General features: G+C 38.2%; 2 protein-coding genes across 2 annotated transcripts; one reads left to right on the top strand and one right to left on the bottom strand.

The window, feature by feature from the left end:
- Positions 1 to 1751: 1751 nt before the first annotated feature.
- Positions 1752 to 7928, bottom strand: LOC118420786 (zinc finger MYND domain-containing protein 19-like). The gene is made up of 7 exons (XM_035827776.1): positions 7717 to 7928; positions 6624 to 6683; positions 5510 to 5616; positions 4340 to 4483; positions 3871 to 3928; positions 3034 to 3156; positions 1752 to 2024 (listed from the first exon to the last, which is right to left on the bottom strand). Exons 1-7 carry the CDS (start codon positions 7765 to 7767, stop codon positions 1878 to 1880), a joined length of 690 nt encoding a protein of 229 aa, XP_035683669.1. The 5' UTR covers positions 7768 to 7928; the 3' UTR covers positions 1752 to 1877.
- A 1015-nt stretch (positions 7929 to 8943) lies between these two features.
- LOC118420785 (1-acyl-sn-glycerol-3-phosphate acyltransferase alpha-like) lies at positions 8944 to 18245 on the top strand. Its single transcript, XM_035827775.1, has 6 exons — positions 8944 to 9183; positions 11630 to 11763; positions 12215 to 12390; positions 12784 to 12879; positions 14388 to 14460; positions 15743 to 18245. Exons 1-6 carry the CDS (start codon positions 8990 to 8992, stop codon positions 15892 to 15894), a joined length of 825 nt encoding a protein of 274 aa, XP_035683668.1. The 5' UTR covers positions 8944 to 8989; the 3' UTR covers positions 15895 to 18245.
- Positions 18246 to 19862: the final 1617 nt, after the last annotated feature.

Below are 19862 nucleotides of genomic sequence, written 5' to 3'. Positions count from 1 at the left end.
ATCGTACCTTTTCCTATATGCCCTATTTTTTCAACCAACAAATACAGCATATAGGAAAAGGTCACGATTTCCCCACCAACCTCTGCTTGGAGAGTAGAAAAGGTACAAAACACTGTGCCTACATAAAAAGTGGTTCATATATTTACTATGTGCACAAACAACAGTTTCTGCACTTCTGTACCTCATGTGCAAATGTAAATTGTAATGGTACATCGATATGTATCCAATCTCGAAAGTGCAGTCCAATGTTGATTTTTTTTAAGAGAGAAAAATGCACATATCAAGACAGGGTTTGGTCTCATGAAGAAAACATGTATCTACAACAACATCTTGATATGATCCTTGCACAGTGTGTTAAGTCTGTCATAAACTTTAAGACTCTGGAATTTAAGACGTCGAAATACCTGCATTAGATCTACAGTGCATCAATAATATTAGTCATATTACAACAAGCATGTGACACAAAGTAACAACTGTGTGATAAATTATCAAGTTATGTCTAGTGTTATCTTCAACAACTAATATTACCAAGTTGTTTAAGTATGACTAACATAACTAATCATAAACTCTGACAAGTAATACAACTTTTCACCACAAATGGTGAATTCTACAACTGAGTGCCCTGGAGAATACTCACACTGAGTCATATATATATTTATATTTCCATGTTCAGCACTTTGTGCAATCTTCTATTTTCAAACTTCACAATCATATAGGTACTTCTTCATGAGAAGTTTAAGTCTCCCTTTGTTTGAAAGGGACTAAGGAATAATAACTTTAACTTTTCTAGTAACTTTATTTTCCAATTGAAAGCAGATTTTATGCTATGATAATATCAGAACATCCTGACACTAGGCCACGTTGATTCAATTATACAGATGGCATCTGCGCGCATCAATTTTCGGCCACTCCCCCCAATTTAAGTTTCAAACCATACTGAAAATTGTACAAAGCAGCTGCAAAACGATCAAATATATCACATAGATTGCAACAACAACAAAAAAACAAACATACATGTAGAGCGCATGCTAATGTCACAGAATGCCAAAGCTAATTCTATGGTCAAAGAAGAGGGTCAGAAATAACAAAATTAAAAATGTATTGTTTGGTATACCGTACAAATGTAAGTTCTTTGTTTAGTTCAACCTTCCTGACCACTAAAGAATTCATAATGAAGGCAACTTTTTTGGGCCAACTTTCTTTTTTCTTGTTTTCTCGTCAGTTTTGGCTTGCACAGCAGAAGTCATCCATATAATGAAATCAGTGTACTGTAGCCTTATGAAAACAAAATGGTACAAAATTCGAGGTGTCAACAATTTTCTCTTCTCTAGTGTGTGGGGGGCACTATTCATAATATAACTTGATAGTATCATACATTTATATATGATAACACAGCACCATATGAAGGAAAAATAGCATTTTACATACTTTTATGAGAAGCTGACTTACATCTGCACATTGTACAAAATCCTTTCCATAAACAGTTGGATATGTTTTCTGAAATATCAGCCAACTATTCTCTCTTGTAAGTACCAAATATAGAACCACTGCATCATCTTGACACATTCAGTCCAAGTCATCTCATCAACTTCAATAAGTACTTACACAAGCACCAATATACACCTTCTGGACAGGGGGGTTGGCATACAGAGTGGCCAAAAAATAAAATATGTGGAATTTCTGTACACTGACAGCATTGTCCTGTGAACGGCTCGTAAAGTGGGAGCCATATTCATGAAACAAAATATTCATCATAATCTGCTGTACATGGGTAAGCTCACTGCCACATGCCCGACCCCCCTCTCCACTATCTTTATTAAGGAATCCCTAACAACAGTCTACACCAACAGGTAAGGTAGTACCTGTCGTCTCTATCACTAGCGGTCCACCGGTGAGTCGTCTTCTGCGGAGTTTTTCCTCCTCTCTCGACAGCGTTTCTTGTGCGCCGGCCAGTCCTTCTGCTGACAGCGTGTTCCACAGTACCGCGCCTGCTGACAACGACCACAGATGCTGAACTGATGCATCTGAAATAGGGGAGTGAAATGGCTTATGTGAATACGATAATACAGTTAACTAATACATGTATATAAAGTTGATTTACATCATATTTTGTTGGTCAAAAAGGCTTGAGAGAACTCAAAGAAGTAACAGAACGGCACATTTTTTTTTACAACAACCACAAATGCTAAACTGATGCATCCGAAGCAGGACAGTAGAATGTGGTTACAATAACACATCAAACTGTTGTATGTATAATTATGAAGTGAATCCACATAATAATACTATATAAATAGTAACATTTTGTTGGTCAAAAAGGTTTGAGGGAACTCAGAGATGATATCTACCTGGTTGTAAAAAGAAAAAGTGTGTCTTTAAAGCTCCCCAAGTAGCAAACTTCGCTGTGTGCAACTGTTTAAAAATTGGATCAAAAGTAAGTCAATTTGCTGACATTGACCAGTTAAGAGACCTGAAGAGATTGTTCACAGTAGACAGGATTCTTGATGCTTTGGTCAAGGCTAGAAATTATCTTACAGGATCATGAAAAAGTGGCCACAATGGCCAAGTGGTCCTATTGGAGAGGTGGTGACTAGTATTCAAGGGATCGGAAGAAATTAGTCACAGACAGGTGGGCACTTGAGACAGGATTCTTGATGCTTTGGTCAATGCTATAAAAACAAGAGATCAAGAAAAAGTGGCCACAATGGCCAGGTGGTCATCACGCAGAGGTGGTAACTAGTGCAGGGTGGACTATACATTGTTCCAATTTTTTTTTTTTTTGCAAAAGCAATAGTGCTAGCACCACCACAAAATTAGTTTTTTGACAGCTCCTACTCTACTACTCTAGTCTACTACTCGGGGACGTCTTAAAACTACATGGAGACGTACTGTGGCTAAAGACCTAGCGGCCATTGGGATCCCCTGGGATGCTGCTCAGCCCCTAGCACAGAACAGACCCCAGTGGAGGAAACTTATCACAGCCTTATGTCCCACATGGGATGAAGAGGATAACTAAGTAAGTACTCTACTACTCACCTCTTCCTCTATGAGCGTACATGGTGGATAATGACACTCGTAATATATGGTCCCTTCCTCCTCCTCTTCCATCTCTTCTCCATTGGCATTGTACACTTTAGACTGCGACATTTCTGGAAAGTGCTAGAGGTGGAAAATGGCATGATTTTAGTTATGCTGGACAGGTGGGAGTAGATCATCTGCCTTGAGACTGAGACTAGTATGAGGCTTTGTACTGTAAAATATAAGAGCTTGGGGCTTTTCTCCAATATAAAGACTTCATTTCATCTCTTCAACTGAACTTGACTGGACAGGAATTTGTAGCGACTGTGGTGTCACCTCTCAAAGGATGAACTGAACTTAAGTGATACAGTTTCCAAACCTCTTGTCAGTTTTTCTGAGGTTGTTTGGACACCTGCACATGATACCAGAGGACAGGTATGTGAGATTAATTTTTAACTGGAACTGGACACCTTAAGATAAGGGCCAGCAGGTAGACCAAGAAAGAGAAGACTAGACCAAATCACTGAGATAAGCAGGGGAGTGGAATTAAACTTTCAAGAAAATGGCTGAGGATAAAACAATACAAATAGCGCTCATAAACAGGTTGACAACTTATAGCTGACAACACATATTTATAGGCTTTAGGTCTAAGGTGTTAGGTTGAGAGGTGAGAGAGATCTGCTATTCTATTCAAGTTGGCTTTAGACTTTAAATTATAATTCAAATTTCACATGTTCCACAAAAAGTAATGGGTACTATCTACTCATGATTCTGACAACAATATAGACTGAGAGGTTGAACTGAAATATTTAGTGAGCAAACACAGAATAATGCATATAAAAAAAAAAAACTTACCTCATCTATAGGGTCAGGTGGTAATTGTTGAATAGCTATCCAGTACAAGTTGTTCTCCCTGTGGCACAAAATACACCATCAGACATACATTCACTTACTTTACTTAATATGTACATTCAACGCGTGTATAAATCCGAGAAGTAGCATTAATTTACTTTGTACATATTGCAGAGTCAAGCACTGAAGTCAAGCACTGAAATAACAAACTGTATAAATACATAGTCAAGCACTGAAATAACACATAGGTTGTGGGGTTAGCAAGCGAACTCAATTCTACAATATTTTGCCTACTGATTTTTTACATTCTTTTCCCCCTAAGTACTGTGACTTCTTTGCTCATAAAACAACTTCTACCAATTGGTGACTTACAGAATGTGGGCTGTAATGTATAAAAATATCAAACATAAGAGCAAATAAAAGTATTATATAAAGTTGCCTGCATCAATAATGTTAAAATCGCACAACTCACCTACTATCTGTTTTTGTCCCCTCCTGTATTTTCAATGGTTTGGTCTGTGCCACTAGTGTGAGGTTTTCTAATCTGTTGTCTACTGTTACACCGTTTTTGTGTACGACTTTGTATCCTGGCGCAATTCCGCCACAGTGTCTCTCCCTGGAAACAAGATACATGATATGTCATTAATATGTTCAGCAATCATTTTGCTGTTTATCAAATCAATGTCTAGTTCCAATAACAAATTACCCTGTGTCATTTCTGTATATTAATTGTTTTTGTGAAGAAAGAAATGAGACAAAATCATTATAACCATTAGAAACATGTGGGGGAGTGACTGCCTTAGACAATTCTTAAAAACAAAATGTTGCAATGTAATTACTTGTTTTCCCATCATGTACACCAATGTTTTACATTTTCGACGTAGTAATTTGACCACCTTCATTTTTCCTACAAGTTATCATCGTTTCATCAAACATTGTTTGATTATTAACCTTTAAACACTTAAATGGTCACATTGAAATCTTTCCAAAAGTACTTCAGTACAGTACAGGTACATGTACCTAGTAGCTAATCTATATTAACATTATCTTAAGTATGGAACTGTGATGAACATGGCCAATCACAATTCTCATATAATACATAGTGCTTTTATACATGGTGATATTTAAGTGAAGAAACACACAACATGCACTTTGAAGTTTGAACCTAGTGAACCTTTGAACCTAAAGACGGTTAATACCAGTACACTAACACTAACAATCACAACAGTACCACAACAAACAGAAACATTACATATGAATGAGCAACTGACTCCCTCTATTTTTCATATGCCTCGTCCTTTTTCACTGCCACTCCAGTTTTCAAGCAATACTGAAGTACTTCAAAGCTTTCAACATGTCCTAAGCCCTCTAAAGATGCTATTTTTACCTACTTAGTGGGAATTAACATTTAGCCCTTGGCTATTTCATCAATTTTCGAGCATGCGAGACCTGTACATGTATGTGTATCCTTTGTACACGTATTACAGTCTTTTTTCCACCATTTCTGTGCAAAAATTTATATACAATACATAAAAGGACAAATGATTCCTGCATATTCTATTATCTATTGACCTCATAGTATCTAGCTTTAAACCAAAGATTTCACATTTGTTTGACCTTACAGTAAATGTATCAGACTCACCATAATATATTGTGTACAAAGTTGCCCAACGCTCTGCCCTTTTCTATCTCCCAACAGAAAGCGAACACCTTGGCCCCATTCCCATCTTTGTCCACCTCAACTTGTGCCTGGAGAAAAATTGGAATAGAGAAAAACTATCATACCCTATCAAGAACATAATTTTACTTTGTATACTTTGTTGACATTGTATCAATTGTTAGTTTTTATTTCTGCTATTATACTATAGAGTAGTCCCATCAAATGGCCAAGAGGCTGGCCTAACGGACACCAGGTTGACAGGTTGAGGGTTTAACTCTTGACAATCGTAGTTTAAGTTAAAGTTGCCCGTGCATCTAGGAGATGCTTAGGGTGGCGCCCATCTCCACTTCGAAGCCCTTGGGCCACACATTTGTGCAAGCCACTACAGCAGGGGGCTGGTCTGCTGGTAGTGATGTATGTTTAACTTCCATACTCTCTTCCTCATAAGTGCCGAGTGCTATGCAGAGAAAGCAGCATGTACCATTTTTTGGTAAGACAATCGTAGACAGACATTGAATCCTTATCACTGTACAGTTGTACAAAACTTTCCTCACTCCACCCAGGTGTTAATGTCCCTGTTCACCATCAAAATCAAATAATTTTATGAGAAGCAATTTGCTCTTGGAGCCAATTCAATTCAAATCAATTCAAATAGATTTTCCTTAATGTGAACAATCCAATTCGGAATTGATGCGAATTGATCGAATCCACCTCTCGGGATACGTTCAAACTGACCAGCAGCAAACTGAATAGCGCTGACATCACAAAACCAATATGATCCAACTACCATGAAGGTCATTCGATTTGCTGTGAAATTCTGCACTTACCATTACCTTTTAGTAGCCTTATTATCAAAGACATTTTAAAGATTTTCACATAGACATATTCACTGTCATTCATTGTCATTAATGAAAGCTAAATGCAAGTCACATATCAGAATGTTTGTACAGTAGTTATTCTCGAAACAATTGTTGTGGGGAGAAACCATTACTAGTACATACTTTTCTTTGGTTTCTGTTTTCAAATGGATACCATTCAGAGAACATCGTATGGTTTCTCCCCTCAGCTTCTGCTTGGATAGCACAATGCGACTTACCTCAAATGCGTAATTTTCAACTAGCGGAATGTCTCTTTCATCCAGAAGGGAATATTTTGTCTGAAATGACAAGAAACAACAAATTTATTTGAAGAACAATGTAATGAAAATAAAAACAACAGTGTTATGTTTAACTCTGAAATCGTTTAACTCTGAAATCGTTATCGTTACCTACCCAAATTTCCTAGTTCTGTTATATAATTCATATCATAATGGATATAATTGCATTTGATGACAGTAAAGAACATAAAAAGGCATCTGCAAAATGGACCATAATGTTATTACATGTTAGGCATCAATAAATATTCTGCAACTGTGCTAGATAATTTTTTACTTGTCATTCTTCAAACCCATGTGTTTTACCCTCGTTGAAAAAATGAAACCAACAACTAAGAAAATATCATGTCAATACACATTTATGAAAATATATTTATACATTATTACATACATGTATGTCAACAATAAAGCTGTTATATCACATACACATGTTACAGCCAAGCCACAGGAAAGCACAGAGACAATGACTCATCACAACAAAGAGTTGTGACCATTTGGTATTATTTTGGAACCCTATTTAGGAAGGCGGTGATCATAACATTGCAATTTTAGAGTTCAGTGCCAAGCTACACAAGGCCTTTGCCACGTTGTGCCCCCCGTGACAATATGCTGCCTATTTTTGCCACCCAGCTGGCAACAACTCTCTAAAGGGGTCCAAAATAATACATTACATACAATCTTATGATACCATACGTCCATATTTGAGGGGGAATCGCCATAGACTCATACAGATCACAACGTCTGGGATTCGAATTTTCAATTTAGCGTGTTCAGACATGATTTTCGTCCCTTGTTTTCTGTTAAAAGCGTTATCAAAACGTCTAAATGCTACACATAAAATACAAATTTAGGAAACTAGTTCTTTTAGGAGAATAGCTGAGCCACATTGGAGTAAATCTGGAGGAAAAATGACCCTAGACTGAGGGAAAAGATGTCTCCTCGCCATGCCGACATATGATGATGCGGATCCAGCCGGCATGCATCACCACCGGCCACGTTGTTTTTGTCCGTCCCCATCTTTGACACGAAATCTTACCTTTCCAGCGGCTCTGCCAAGCCGAACGATGCCCAGCTTGAAGCCAGCCATGCTCGAAGACACCCTCTCCTCGCTGAGACTGTGATGGAGCAGTATGGTGGCGGTTTTCCTCTCGAAAAGGCAGGGAATATTCGTCAGAAATTTGACATGAATGAATCAGGATGTGCACCATCGGTCGTCCCACGTGTGTTGGAGGCGGGGTTAACCGCATCAAACCGCTAACGCGCGAATCGCAGAAATCGAGTCTAAAAAATCACAAATGGTCATAACTTTAACAACAATTGCAACATTATGCATTAAAGGAATTATTTTTAATTTTCAAAATCTTCTCAACTCATCAATATATATTTTCATTCTTAAAAGAGGATGAATAATCTTTTATCGAAGAAGCCTTTACTTGTGTTCATTATATGATACGTTTGATTTTTAGCCAATCAGCATCCTTCGTTTTCCCGGGAAAAATTAAGAGGTCACGACTGGGCTGTACCACAAAAAGAGACAGGGAGGAGTGTCTGGTGCAGAATGCAATACAATAAAAAAGATAAATGTATGAAAATAAAATAAGATAAAAATATTTTCTTTAAATACCTTAGAATAGTCACTTAAAGTTCTATTAAAGTCCACGGTGCACAATACATATGTTCTTCATCGCCATGGCAGTTTGCTAAAATGAGTGCAGTTGAAGTACAGAAAGAGGAAAGAGAGAGAATTAGCCTTTGTTCACAAGAAAAAGATACATGTAACGTTATGTCTAAAGAAAAAACAACAAACTTTATTACAATGTTAACGTTGTTCAACTATGTCGATGCTGGCCTTTACTTGTAACGTTACAATGGGCCGTATACGTGTCATATTTTATTTTGCATATGAAACTGTTCGATCTTCATTTTTTGTGCAAACCATGGCCAAAACTTTCAAAATATTCTATAAGTTTTGATTTTAGTTTTTCTGGCAACCCCGATGCTTAAGAAAAGTATGAGAATATTACTGTAATAATAAGATCTAATCAAATAAATTTATGATTATCATTTTCGTTGTTAGGCGCTTTTCAATATGCTATCAAACTTTTTGTATCCTCTTAACCTGCGGATGTCCCTATATCAAAAGGCGCAGTGGACGTACGTAATCTCTAAGCAGAAACCTCCTTGCTTTTAGTACGATTTTTCACATCCAACATCTGCTTGAAGTTTGCGGCGGACGCGCTGAAGCATGGGACGGTCGGGGCTAAAGGTCATCGCGGAACGGGGTGAATGACAGAAAGTTCGGAGCCAAGATGGCGGTGGTGGAGTTGGAAGTTTTGCACTACGGCATCATCGCTATTCTCCTTATTCTGCCCGTTCTGTACGAGACCAGCGCCACCTTCAAGTACTTCGCCAAGTTCGTCCTGTATGACACCATTGTCTTGACTATTGCTGTATTCCTCATGCCGATTCTGGCGTTTAGACCGAGAGATGTCAACAACTACAGGTCAGCAAAATATTTTGTTTTCACAACTTCAAATCATTCACTCTAGACATCAGAAATAATACACGTTTGCTAATATTTGCTTTTCTTATCAAAGTACGAGTCGTTTGATTTGGTTGTAACATAGCTGTTGCATGCATGATGCTGTATCCAAATTATCAATATTCATTTGTATTGATTGATCTTTAAATTTTTATAATTTTTTTATCATCAAGATTGAAATTATTAAGATCGTTAATGTTCAGCAAACGAATGATATTGATGTTAAAACTGTTTGTATATATATTATATACAGTTGTCATACTGTAGATTTTATTGTATCATACCATTTTATTTTTATTGAGGTGGTGACCCTTTACTTCCTTAGTCATTTATTATTTTTTAATAAATATTATGGCACAACAGTTGCTTGCTATAATTTAGTATAAATTACTTCCTTTGATATATGACATAAAAGTAAAATTTGTGGCCTTCATATTCAAGGTTACCAGTACCACGTACTAGTAGTGCCATGCCAGTGCATCTGCATCTGTATCTGTACATACTCTCTAGTATATATATATATATATATATGGCCTTTACATGCCCTTTGTCATAAAACACCAGCTTCACAGGCATGCAGTGGGCCAGCAGCTGGTTATATTACACCAAGGGGCTTTTATATCAGATATAAAAGCTCCTTGATTACACTGAACAACCTGTCACATCGATGATCTAGCTCAGTAGCTGTTATCGTTGTTCAAAGCTATCTATTGAGGATGCTGCCATGGTACTTAGTGTTGACGAGTGACAGTCCCGTTGGAAGCATTTGTGTACAGGGTTAAGGATCATTACAATGAAGGTTACATGATGTTGAGGACAACGTTCGAGATCTTGCAAAATAGTTCTGAATTAATGAATGGGTGTCATAATTGATATCAAGGGCAATTTTGCAGGGGACAAATGGCTAATGTCCATAATAGGAAGGTCATACCAAGCCATCTAATAATATCCAGATCTACATTAAAATTTCTAAACATTTTCTGTTTCCCACTTTAATACAGGTATGTTTGCCTTTACCTAGACCGAGTGGACGTTGACATCAGACTTTAAACTCATTATGACTGCATGTGACTAAACAGATGCCTACGATGTATACAAATGTATTGTACTGTGGTCATGCAACCTTCAGGGAAAAAAAGGTTATCTGAAGGCTGAGCAGAAACCAGGTGTCTAAATTGATAGATACAAGTCAATCAAATCTCAGCGATTCAGGTCATAGCAAGGTGAACAGTCAACTAAACATTGATAGATAGTATCAGTTGTCCTTGACATCCCAAAAGGAGGCAGATATTCTGTATTTTTTCCCTTTTAGTCTAATTTAGAGGAGATTTGGGCATTTGGTGGGAGGGGCATTTGTTTGTCTCCACCAGCAGGCTTCCCAGCAGTTTACAATTTTGGAATTGAAACTGGGTAAAATCAAGCCTGATAAACAATCAGAAAACATAATATAGCAAGAGCTGTCTACCACCCAAAAATCATGACCATATAGAACATGACACATCAAAACTGGAAGTTCTTCTGCAGTATCATTGAAAGCCATTAGGAGGCCCATCACTGAACTTGAACTTTGCGTTCCCAACCCCTACCAAATATCATAAGAGTCCATTCACAGCTTTTCACGTTATGCTGTCCGCAAACACAGATGCACACATAAACAAATGACACCTTAAAGTTAAACATAATCTTTTTGGCGGGATAAAGTACAGTAACAGCACTGTAATAAGATATAGATTACTAAGATTAAGATTAAGAAAACAAAAGCCTATATAGTAGGCGTGCAATGGAGGCTAAGCATGGACTAATCTGTACTAATATCAACTGAACCGCCCGCCCTTTGCGATTGTGTACGCTGTTGCGGTGCAAAGGATTGAGCCTAAAGGTCACTTTGGTTTGTTTGTAGATGTGTCACAAGACTAGGACAACTAGGACAAAAATACTGGATTGTGTAAATATTTTGGATTACTGTCAAATACTGGACAAATATACATGTAATATGTCATAAACAATGTGTTATTTACAAGCCTGCGTATTAATTTGAGGCTTGTTTTGCTTATAAAAGATGATGGGTTGATATTAGGATTGATGTCTATTGAATCGTGAATGAAGACTACATGTAGGTGCCAACATAATTTACATAATTTACATAAGTCTAGTGGACTTCAACCAACCAGAGGCACCCACACTACTTATTATACATTAACGAAAATTAAAAATGTATATAAGATTTGAAATTGAAAATTGTTGTTGGCATGAATATTGTAGTATATGTAGCATCAGTATCAAATATTGTTATGATGGTAAAATGAACATTATTCTCTTTCATTATAGATTATACAAATAAACATGCAAAGTTAAAAATACATATTTAAATCCTTATAATTACATTGAATATTTTCATATTTTCCAGGATAGTGTCTTGGACTGTAAAGAACGCCATGAAGATTTTTGCCATTAAGATTGATATAAAACACAGGGAGAGGCTGGTGTCTGACCAACCCTACATACTGGTGTCCAACCATCAGAGTTCCCTCGACTTTATAGGTAAGGAATAAGCAAACATCTTTAATACACCTCTACTAGAGGCTGCTAGGTGACAAAAGATTTGTGCATCAAATTCCTTAATGTTTTGTGTGTTTTCTTATGCGTCATATTTCAAATGAAAAACATTGAACTTGTAAGCATCTGTACGTGCGTAGATGAGCTGATATTTGAGGTGGTGACTTCCCCGGGTACGCCCATATGTAACTTACATTCAGCTTTCACAGCTGTCAATTCATCCTCTTACTCTTAGCTAGCACAGGTGATCATAATAGGATTGATCTTTTAAACGGATATTCTGTAAGACTAATACTAAACTGTAGTCTACATTGCACATGTAGCCATGCTTGCTTCCAAGGTGCTAGACTGACATTTGCACCATTTCCATATGTTTGAAATCTATAACTTTTCTGCTCTTACCTTGCCCCTTTTCTTATCATGATCATCACGACAGGAATGATGGAGTTGTTGCCAGATCGCTGCGCGTTTCTCGCGAAACGAGAACTCCTGTGGGCGGGGCCCTTTGGCATCTCGTCCTGGCTCTGTGGCACCATTTTTATCGACAGACTCAACCCTGAGAAGGCCAGGGACACCATGGACCAAACGGCAGAGACTTTACATACAAAAAATGTGGGTAGAGCTCATCAGTACTGTAAAGTAGTTTGACAGTTGTTTTATTTTGTGTTGATTGGGAGAGGGGAGGGGGGTCTCTTCTTCTTCTTCTTATTGCACAGTATTTGGCCCAGAACTCAGATCTAGAGGTCCTCGGTTCAAATTCTATCATGCTACCAATCTTGTGCTGTTGAGAAAGACAATTTACGTACGTGTTAGCAACCCACTGCCCCTTTGGTCTCGAAATGGCTATCACCGATGTGACAATTTTGAAAATTGGTACACACAATGCAAGGTATGTCTGTGTGCATATCTATTGTTGTCCAGAGCTAGTCTGTCTGTATGTCTGTATAATGAAATATAACATACATGTAATTGTAAATGAATCTTGTTGTTGCATCTTCCACACAGATAAAACTCTGGATTTTCCCAGAGGGAACAAGAAACCACAACGGCTCCATGTTGCCATTCAAGAAAGGTGCTTTCTACCTGGCCGTCCAGGCACAGGTAAGCACAGGTGTTCAGTTAATGTTCACAATAGGTGTTGGTACACACTGTTATGGACTAAAAACTTTGGGTTGTAGCCAGCACCCATCCTTCCGTCTTTGATGGAATTTTGCAGCTGGGGACAGGAAAAACTTTTGCCCATTCCGTCCTCTGTGACGGACAAAAATCGATATGTAAAGGTTTTAAAAGAACTGTCTCCCTTGTGTAATTTTTCACCAAAACAGATGCATAGTCTACCAGCAGAATTTACACCTCAAAATGCAGAAAATAGCATGTTAGAGGGTCTAGATTCTAAAATTTGTTGATGGAGCATGCCCCTGAACCCCCCTAAGAACTTCATGTCGAAGGAGCCTATAAGAGTCTAAATAGAGGGGACGGAAAATGATTTCAGGCTGGCTACAACGCTGCTAAAAATATAGCATGTGCAGAACTGCCCCATAGCAACTGTTCAAGGCATTGCAAGCTGCAGAACAGATTATGTTGTTCACAATATTAATGATGTGACCATTAGGTTTAGCCTGAGTACCTGGTCTGATTTCTACTGGGGCTCCTTATGGTCTCATTCCTGTATTACTCCGAGTGTAGAGTCTAAAGGAATCCGGGCTAAAAAATTATCTGGCCCGCAAAGCGTTGTTTTAGGTGGACCATAAATTCCCCTTAATAAGCCATAACTGATATGAAAAGGAATTTAGATGAAAGCTTGTGTATTACTGGCATGATCATGCACGAAAGTTTCGTGACCCGATCGATCCTCGGACGTTTACGTTTATTTGTACTGAGTGCTCCGGTCAGGCTCCGGGTATTGAAGACGACCTCTAGCGGATAGGTGCAATTTGAAATGTGATAGAAATCGTTGCGTCGGCTAGATTTGGGTTAAAATTTTTCTATTGTCTAACAAACGTGTGTGCTTACAATAGAAAGCAAAACATCTCCAAATAGACTGTGTTTTAATTGGATTTGCAGACATAGAAGTTGTGTGTTAAAGCATTGAATTCAATGGGGCGATCTAATTGTGTAATGAGACCTTATACTTACTACCCTAAAAAGTATACCAGAGCACCAGGAGAAATCGGATGGTACCCAGGCTATATCAAGTCCAGACACAGGTCTTTATCTAATGTTTTACCGTACATGCATTTAAGTTTTTGCAGGGATTCAATTTCGCTGTAGCAGGAAAATGGAGTGTTTGCACTGGTTTTTAGTTTGCCGTAGCACCATACACTGTAGTCACATACTGTAACTGAAAAATGTGTGTGGTGGTTTTGAGTTCATGTTGAAGCGGTCACACAAAGAACTCGAACATAAAACTGGCAAGAACATTTCTGCATTTTCAGTATTGACTACAATTGGTGTTGGTACACATTGTTATTGAGTGACTATAGCATGTACAGAACTGCCCCCTAGCAAGTGTTCAAGGCATTGCAAGCTAGAGATTTGGCTACATGCAGACCTGAATATGTCCTTATATACTATTACAATGTGACCATTCTAAGTTCTGTATGTTTCAGATCCCCATCGTTCCAGTGGTTTTCTCCTCTTTCTCCCACTTCTACAATAAGAAAGAGAGGAAGTTTGAAACAGGTGAAAACAGAAAAAAATTAACCTCTTCTTTAACAATTCGCACTATACAGTCATGTATTGTTGACATATACATTATACTGCAAGTAAATAAATGATGACAGGTGTTTAGATTTTCCTTGGGAGATTTATTTGGACTATTTTCCTTTCTGTAAGTATGTGTATCGTTGTTGATATGAATAAGGTAATATGAAGTTCATCAATCAAGACTAGTACAGCTATGGTGACAATTCAACTTGGAACTAGTTGCATTGAATGGCTAAGTGGCTAGCTGATGAAACAACCAGGGGGGGCGAGTAGAACAGAAAGAAACAACATCCCGACTCCCGGGATTCGAACCCGCGCCGAACCCGGGCAGCCGGATCACAAATCACGACTGCTATCGCTGTCGCCACAAAAGCACTAGTGCCCTTGGGCAAGGACGATAGGCAGTACTTGAACACCACTGTTACACTACTCCCCCTTTTCTTCAAGATTCGTCCTCGAATCTCCGAGTTCGACATCCCTGTGTGGCACATCCGCTAGCCTGTTACTCACAGGGTCGGCATGGGAACCAGTGAAACAACCAGGGGGGCGAGTAGAACAGAAAGAAACAACATCCCGACTCCCGGGATTCGAACCCGCGCCGAACCCGGGCAGCCGGATCACAAATCACGACTGCTATCGCTGTCGCCACAAAAGCACTAGTGCCCTTGGGCAAGGACGATAGGCAGTACTTGAACACTACTGTTACACTTCCCATATGGTCTAGTGGTTAGGATTTGGCGCTCTCACCGCCAAGGCCCGAGTTCGATTCCCGGTGTGGGAACCAGTGAAACAACCAGGGGGGCGAGTAGAACAGAAAGAAACAACATCCCGACTCCCGGGATTCGAACCCGCGCCAAACCCGGGCAGCCGGATCACAAATCACGACTGCTATCGCTGTCGCCACAAAAGCACTAGTGCCCTTGGGCAAGGACGATAGGCAGTACTTGAACACCACTGTTACACTGACACAAGATCGAGAGGTGATGGGTGCCACTCCTGACATTTATGTTGAGATGTTGTGTCCTTTTAAAGGATTTCTTTACGCAACCTAGATGTAACCATGTCCAGTATTCTGTAGGTGAGCTAAAAGACAGTAGAAGTAGAGGGATGGGCTTTGCCAGCCAATACTACATGTGTATATACCCTAGATACAGTGGATAACAACTCACTGCTTCAAAAGAGCTTTGGCACTACCTTTACCTTTAGCTTAAAGTCATCCACCTTTTTTTTACCATATATATCTCTATCCTCCATACAGGCAGAGTTACTGCCACCGTCCTCCCACCAGTTTCCACCGAGGGCCTCACCAAGGACGATGTCGGCGACCTGACAGAACAAGTCCGCAAAACTATGCTGCAGACCTTCAACGAGACCTCCCTGCCCAGAATGGAGCCCAATGGCTACAGCTAAGCCTGGTTACAGACATACACACCATCCTTGGTTTGGCTTAGGTCCCATTCCAAAAAAACGGGGCCCAGTCAGGATGTTTGCGGAAACGAAAAATGAAATGCAATGAAATTCATTGTTTACCAATGAATGTACTGTTACACAAATTATACACCTGACTAATTTTATTTTATGTGCTGTGTGTTTTGTTGCCTTTCTTATCATATTTTTCGTTTCTGAAAGCTACCCGACTGGCCCCCTGGTTGGGAATTTGGAACTAGGCCTTACAGCAGCTAGGCAGTATGATTGTGTCAAAACAACAAAGTGTCTTGTCTGGAACAAGGTCTTCAGTACAGTAGTATGTATGTACAAGTCTCCAAGCAGATGCGAAAAGGTAACATTCCTCTTGCTTCCAATTCGAGGAGAAGAAGGCTTTTCCAGAACTGGGATCTTGAGAAACGCTAAGGGTTGTCTCACTGAATCTGCTGTAATTTGGCAGCGGCACTGTGTTCAAAATTGGATTTGTCTTACAATTTCCTTTCTAACGGGAATATCATGCAAAGCAAACAAGTATGACCAAAACAACAAGAAAACTCACAAAAGCGAAAAAAGATTTGTCTTTGCTAATGGGAATATCATGCAAAGTGAACAAGTATGCCTAAAACAACAAGAAAACTCACCAAAGCAAAAAAAGATTCGTCTTTTTATCAATAAAACTCTGTTGAGCGCTCTGTCAAATTGCTTGTCCGCAGCAATGCTGTCAACGTGCCACAGCTTTAGTGAGATACGCCCTTAAGGATTTTCCTTTTCTATATTCTGCATGGAGAATGTGTGTGTATCATCAGAGTAACTAATTTGTCAGGGAAGCTTTTGCAGTTTAATGGCTGAATCATTAATGACCTAGTAAAGAATTAGACTGGGAGGTTAAGTAGACACAACATAGTTACATGGAGCCCCCTCTAGAAAGAAATGATCGACCACATGAGTGACGTGCAGTAATACTTATATATACTTCAGAAAAACTTTGCAAAGAAAGGACAGATTGAAGATATAATCTTTTGCTGCAATTTTCTGTTAGATATTGTGAGATGCAGTTGAAAGCAATGCTTCTCCAGCTTTGATTTCTTTTCCACTGATTGTTTGAGAGCCCATTTTTGTTGCTAAGTCTTATTTCTAGCTTGTAAAAATACATTTTCATCGATTTTTTGTCATGGAGTTCAGATATTTGGGAAATTTTTGTCTGTCCCAACAAGCAAATTTCCATCCAGGGAAAGGGGGACGGGTACTGCATGGAGACAGCACTGTGTGAGGCACAGTTGAAAGGGGGTTAAACACTGCTTACTTCTGACTTTCTAAGACAAATACAGGTCATATGCATCATGGCTTATTTATTAAGGTTTAGTCTTTCAAATTTAAGTCAACTGCATTGTGCATGTACATGTAGCAAGATTTGTTTATAACTGACTGCTATTTTTAGGCTATGGTAAGACTAGTCTTCTAATCTGAGTGACCAGTGAATCAAAGTTTAATTATCTGCTCAAATCATTGCAGTAAAAAGTTAATAAAAGTGATCATTGGAAGGCAAATCAATTCACTCAACCCTTTTTTCCTTAGGTCTTTAGTGAGCGGTAGAGCAGAGGTTTAAGGTCGGAGGTTAAGGGATTATAAAGTCATCATTACAACCCAGTGTTACACAATCAAACATGTTAATAGTCGTAATTACATGTTCATTCTGTTATGGTTTGAAAACAATTTTAGCTGTTCATAGTAGTTTCTGTAATCACCATGTGTGTATGTAGACTCAATAACATGCTGGTAGATCCGTTGATTTGTTTTAGAACAGATTTCTTGGGGTAGCTATCTTTTTGTGTGTTTGTGTGTCAGTTGCAAAACCCAGCAGATATTTTTGGCAGCATTCATAGCAACTGCAGCATATGCTAGGAAAAACAAGATTGAATCATAGAATTACTGATTTCGTACAAGAAAATCTTAATTTGTTTTTAACAAAGCATAGCTGCATTGACGTTTTTGATAGTATACCAGATTCACTCAAAGTAAGACTTAAGACTTTCATAAATAACCTTGTAGTGAATGACCTTGAGAAAAACTTGTTGCACTCCTTAGATAATTCTTTGTTGCTAGTCTTTGTTGAAGATCACTATAACCTTTGCAAGGGAGGTGCCTTCCTTGAATATTGTTAATAATAAGTAGTTATCTAATTGGTGAATTTGATTTAAGTTTCATGGTGTGTAAACTAAACTAAAGCAAGCACAGATACATGAACTAGTAGGTAAAAGGTATGAAATGAATTCATAATTGAAATGTTCATAGATGAATTCATTATTATGATTTCAAACAAGAACCACTGTCAGCATCAGACACAAAATGTCCCAGAAAGGTTAGGAGGCTGCTTAGTTATATTTTGAAGAATAAACTTTTTATTTCTTTTTGCATCTTCATACTAATATGTTTTAACATATTTTATTTAATTAAACAATGGAAAACATGATTCTTAAGCCTTCTGAAAATATTTGAACTGTAATCAGCCGTTCAGAATTATTTGTATGATTCCCGGAGAAACTAGAAGTATGACTATGACATATGAAATGTGCAGGTATGATTTACATGTGTGGATGTATTTTGCCGAAATAATTGATGTACAATGTACTACTTTAGTATCATATTGATGCAGATTTGCTCACGGATGACCACAGCTAGGTAGAATGCAAATATTCATAAATGAATCCATGATTATGATTTAGAGCAAAACCACTGTCAACATCAGAAACAAAATGTCCCACAAAGGTTAGGAGGCTGCTAAGTAATATTTTGAAGAACAATTTTTTTTCATTGATCAATTACGTATACTGTATACATTAATTACAATTGCAAACCGTCTTATGATTGTTTACTCTTCTGAAAAATGTCAAATTTGAACTGTAATGAGTTGGTGGAATTATTTTGTGATTCCCGGGGAAGCTATAAGTATGAAAGTATGAAATTTGCAGATATGATTTACACTTGTGGATGTATTTGCCCAATTAATCATTGATGTTGTACTACTTTAGTATCATATTGATACAGATTTGTTCACAGTTGATCACAGCTAGGTAGAATGGAAGATGGCAAGACTATGTTGTAACACAGATGTACCACTGAAGTTTGGATGTCAGGACACTGAAATACCTATGTTAATTACAAATTTAGTCAGTTTTTCTATTGTCCTGTGATATATATGTACATCATATATCAGATTTGTAAAGGAAGGGCAAATATGTAAGATATTTGTGTCAAATCTGACAGGTTACATTTGGTGATGTAGGAAAGTGTGCTATTTATGCCAATTTTCAGAGACAGGTTGAAGAAACACTGAATAACATAATTCTTTATTCACAATTAAGGAGTAATATAACAACCTGTGTTTTGATGACCGTCTGTCACCTTCCTCAGCGCAGTTCTGACTACTTCTCTGTACACTGAAGCTATACGAGCAATCGCGATGATGTTACGGTGATGCAGTGGTAGGAAAAAAGCAGGTGTTTGGCAAAAGATTGATTTACATAATAACCAGTAATTTGAGTCGCTAATTTGAACATAGATTTTTTATCCAATCTACTGACATCCTGGTAGGCAACAACCGTCCAATACCCTGATAAACAACAACAGCGATCGCTCATACATAGGAGTTGCTTTATAGTTGTGTAACAATATCTATGTATGTGACATAGTTAGGGGCCACTTTTGTGAGCAGCAAGACCTGACAGCAATGCAAGATAGAACCATGGTTAGTATTGCCCTGAGGAAGGTAACAGACAGTCTCAGAAATGTCGACTGTGGTTGTATGTATATCTTAGTTGTGAAAAGAGAACCAAGTTATCCAGTGTTTATTTCCAACTTGATGATATAATTCATGGAGGAAAGAGTGCTATTTATGTCAATTTTCATAGCCAGGCAGAAGAAAAACTTTTCTGAAATAGCAATGGATATTATAG

The sequence above is a fragment of the Branchiostoma floridae genome, chromosome 8, assembly GCF_000003815.2.
Source record: "Branchiostoma floridae strain S238N-H82 chromosome 8, Bfl_VNyyK, whole genome shotgun sequence".
In the NCBI taxonomy this organism is placed as follows: Eukaryota; Metazoa; Chordata; class Leptocardii; order Amphioxiformes; family Branchiostomatidae; genus Branchiostoma; species Branchiostoma floridae.
The sequence above is the reverse complement of the archived record's forward strand: the minus strand, read 5'-3'. Positions and strand labels throughout refer to the sequence as shown.

Coding starts and splice junctions, on each gene's coding strand:
- LOC118420786 (XM_035827776.1), bottom strand. CDS start 7,767: ATGGCTGGCTTCAAGCTGGGCATCGTTCGGCTTGGCAGAGCCGCTGGA. Junction 4,484..5,509: donor TTTGTACACAATATATTATG/GTGAGTCTGATA, acceptor TCTTGTTTCCAG/GGAGAGACACTGTGGCGGAA. Junction 2,025..3,033: donor GTACGCTCATAGAGGAAGAG/GTGAGTAGTAGA, acceptor CCCCTATTTCAG/ATGCATCAGTTCAGCATCTG.
- LOC118420785 (XM_035827775.1), top strand. CDS start 8,990: ATGGCGGTGGTGGAGTTGGAAGTTTTGCACTACGGCATCATCGCTATT. Junction 11,764..12,214: donor GAGTTCCCTCGACTTTATAG/GTAAGGAATAAG, acceptor TCATCACGACAG/GAATGATGGAGTTGTTGCCA. Junction 12,880..14,387: donor ACCTGGCCGTCCAGGCACAG/GTAAGCACAGGT, acceptor TGTATGTTTCAG/ATCCCCATCGTTCCAGTGGT.